This window comes from Aphanomyces astaci (genome assembly GCF_000520075.1).
Source record: "Aphanomyces astaci strain APO3 unplaced genomic scaffold supercont1.78, whole genome shotgun sequence".
Lineage (NCBI taxonomy): Eukaryota > Oomycota > Saprolegniomycetes > Saprolegniales > Verrucalvaceae > Aphanomyces > Aphanomyces astaci.
The window spans coordinates 183,285-185,215 of NW_009798341.1; the positions used below are offsets into that span (position 1 = coordinate 183,285).

Sequence of the window (1,931 nt, forward strand, 5' to 3'; positions counted from 1 at the left end):
GGGCATGGTTGTACGAAACGTTGGCGGATATTGGCTGACATAGCCGGGCACGATACATTTCCATTGCTCCACACTCAACACCGGGCCATGGAAGTGAGGGGGCAGTGTAGCAAACGAAGCATCATTGACGTTGAGACCTACATATAACCGAAATGATCGTTATCAATCCTGTAGCATATAGAGGAGTGGAATACACCTGCGGATGCTCTTCCTACGAATTGATCACCACCCGAGCCAACGAAAACGTATCGACCCTGGACTCCACCCAGGCTCCATCCAGCGCGGAGCCAAACCGACACTGCCTGAGGACCGCCAGGCGTATTGTTCAGAGCAGTGGCCACACCTTTGCGCAGAGAATGCGTTCCAATCTCTGTGATGTTGAGCCCCATGGACAATATTGTGTCCTTGGATGCGGAACAAGTCGCCGAGAGCCACTTTGCAAAGCGTTCTTTCGCATTGTGGCCAAACAACAGGACGGGGCCGTTCTCTTGCCGGACACCTCGTGTGAAAACCAAAATCGCCAAACTACACCAAACACTGTTGATACTGGTCGTTTTTGAGTCGCCCAAATCGAATCACCAAGCAGTCACCTAAACGAGGTTAAGGTCTTGACAAAAGAGGAGGTACTTACCTTCCCAAACAATGTGATTTAACATGATCGATGCTACCGAGACAGACCGACTCATCGTGTTCCAACAAAAGACGAGAAAGCAATGAACAGATATGTTCAAGCCATGATCGTGTCCCATTTCCATAGCACATTGTGCCAGAAACTTGAACGCTATGTCACATGACAATTTTTTTATGGTAATCAGTGACCGTCAATCCAAGTACAGCTTACCATCGAGCGTTAGCGGAACTTTACCTTCGGAGATCGGGTGGTCTCCGTTTTGATTGAGTGAAGCAATCTGGCGCTTGTATCCATTGGCAAAATCTACTTGTAGTTAGCGTTGCAGCACAAAGGACAACGATTACGTCACATACCCTGTAGCATGGACAGTAGCTCGTCGCTGAGGACGCGCCCTTCTTCTTTGTAGAGATGCTTGATTGCGTTTGAAAATCCATTGATGGTGGAGTACGAATTGTGCTTGCGAGGAGTTATATCGCGTCCTTTGGAGTCGCGTTTGATGGATATGTATGCAAGGAACCTTTGGCGCACAGCCTTTGTCACAGGGAGGGCCACATTGCCTTCGATGAGTGATTCGGGGGAATAATGTTCGAGCCAACGGGAAAACCTCGCTAGAATTGACCTGTACCGCTGGCGAGTAGACGGAACGATAAGCAACGCAATTATATCATCACCAGCTTGTTGTCGATCAGCGCAACTCGCTCCAATTGTTGGATCCATCGCCGTTTGGTACCGCTCTGAAGCGATGTGAGCACTCGAAACAGCAATCCGGATAGTGTACATTCTGCAAGTTCTCAAAGGCGATGTGTCAGATGATATATTGCTTTTGTGCAAGTATAACTTGCGCAATCCTGATGATTATGCGGATTTTACTTGCGCAAAGAACAACTATTTTGGAATATAATATCTCTTTTTATAATTGTCATATGTTATTTGATGTTGCAGGACTTCAGGCTCCAAACCTGCAGGACAGTGTAGTTTACCGGCAGCCCTTGCGAGCGTGAAGGATGAAGTAGTGCTTGTACTACGTAGTAATCATTAACGCTTTACCTATTCGAGCATGACCACTTGGTTACTGCGTTAGTACTAGTAAGGACTTGCGGTTGTCGTTGATGTGCAGTCTCTAGTTACGCTGTACCTATCCTATCATCGTTATTTTAATTACGTGAAGCAAGCTTGAAATTTGTATCCAGCAATTGTATTAATTCCTCATATATTTCTGTGTCCGAATCGTTTCATGCCCGAGTCGTTATGGTATGGGTGAATATGATCACTTTGCGGACATACTTGTGCATTGTATCCG

At 46.6% G+C, this 1,931-nt stretch overlaps 1 protein-coding gene across 1 annotated transcript; it reads right to left on the bottom strand.

The window, feature by feature from the left end:
- Positions 1 to 74: 74 nt before the first annotated feature.
- On the bottom strand, positions 75 to 389 carry H257_16008 (hypothetical protein; the record flags this gene model as incomplete). The annotated part of the gene is made up of 3 exons (XM_009844326.1): positions 75 to 137; positions 197 to 211; positions 261 to 389. The coding sequence occupies 3 exons, from the start codon at positions 387 to 389 to the stop codon at positions 75 to 77; spliced, it is 207 nt and encodes a 68-aa protein (XP_009842628.1).
- Positions 390 to 1,931: the final 1,542 nt, after the last annotated feature.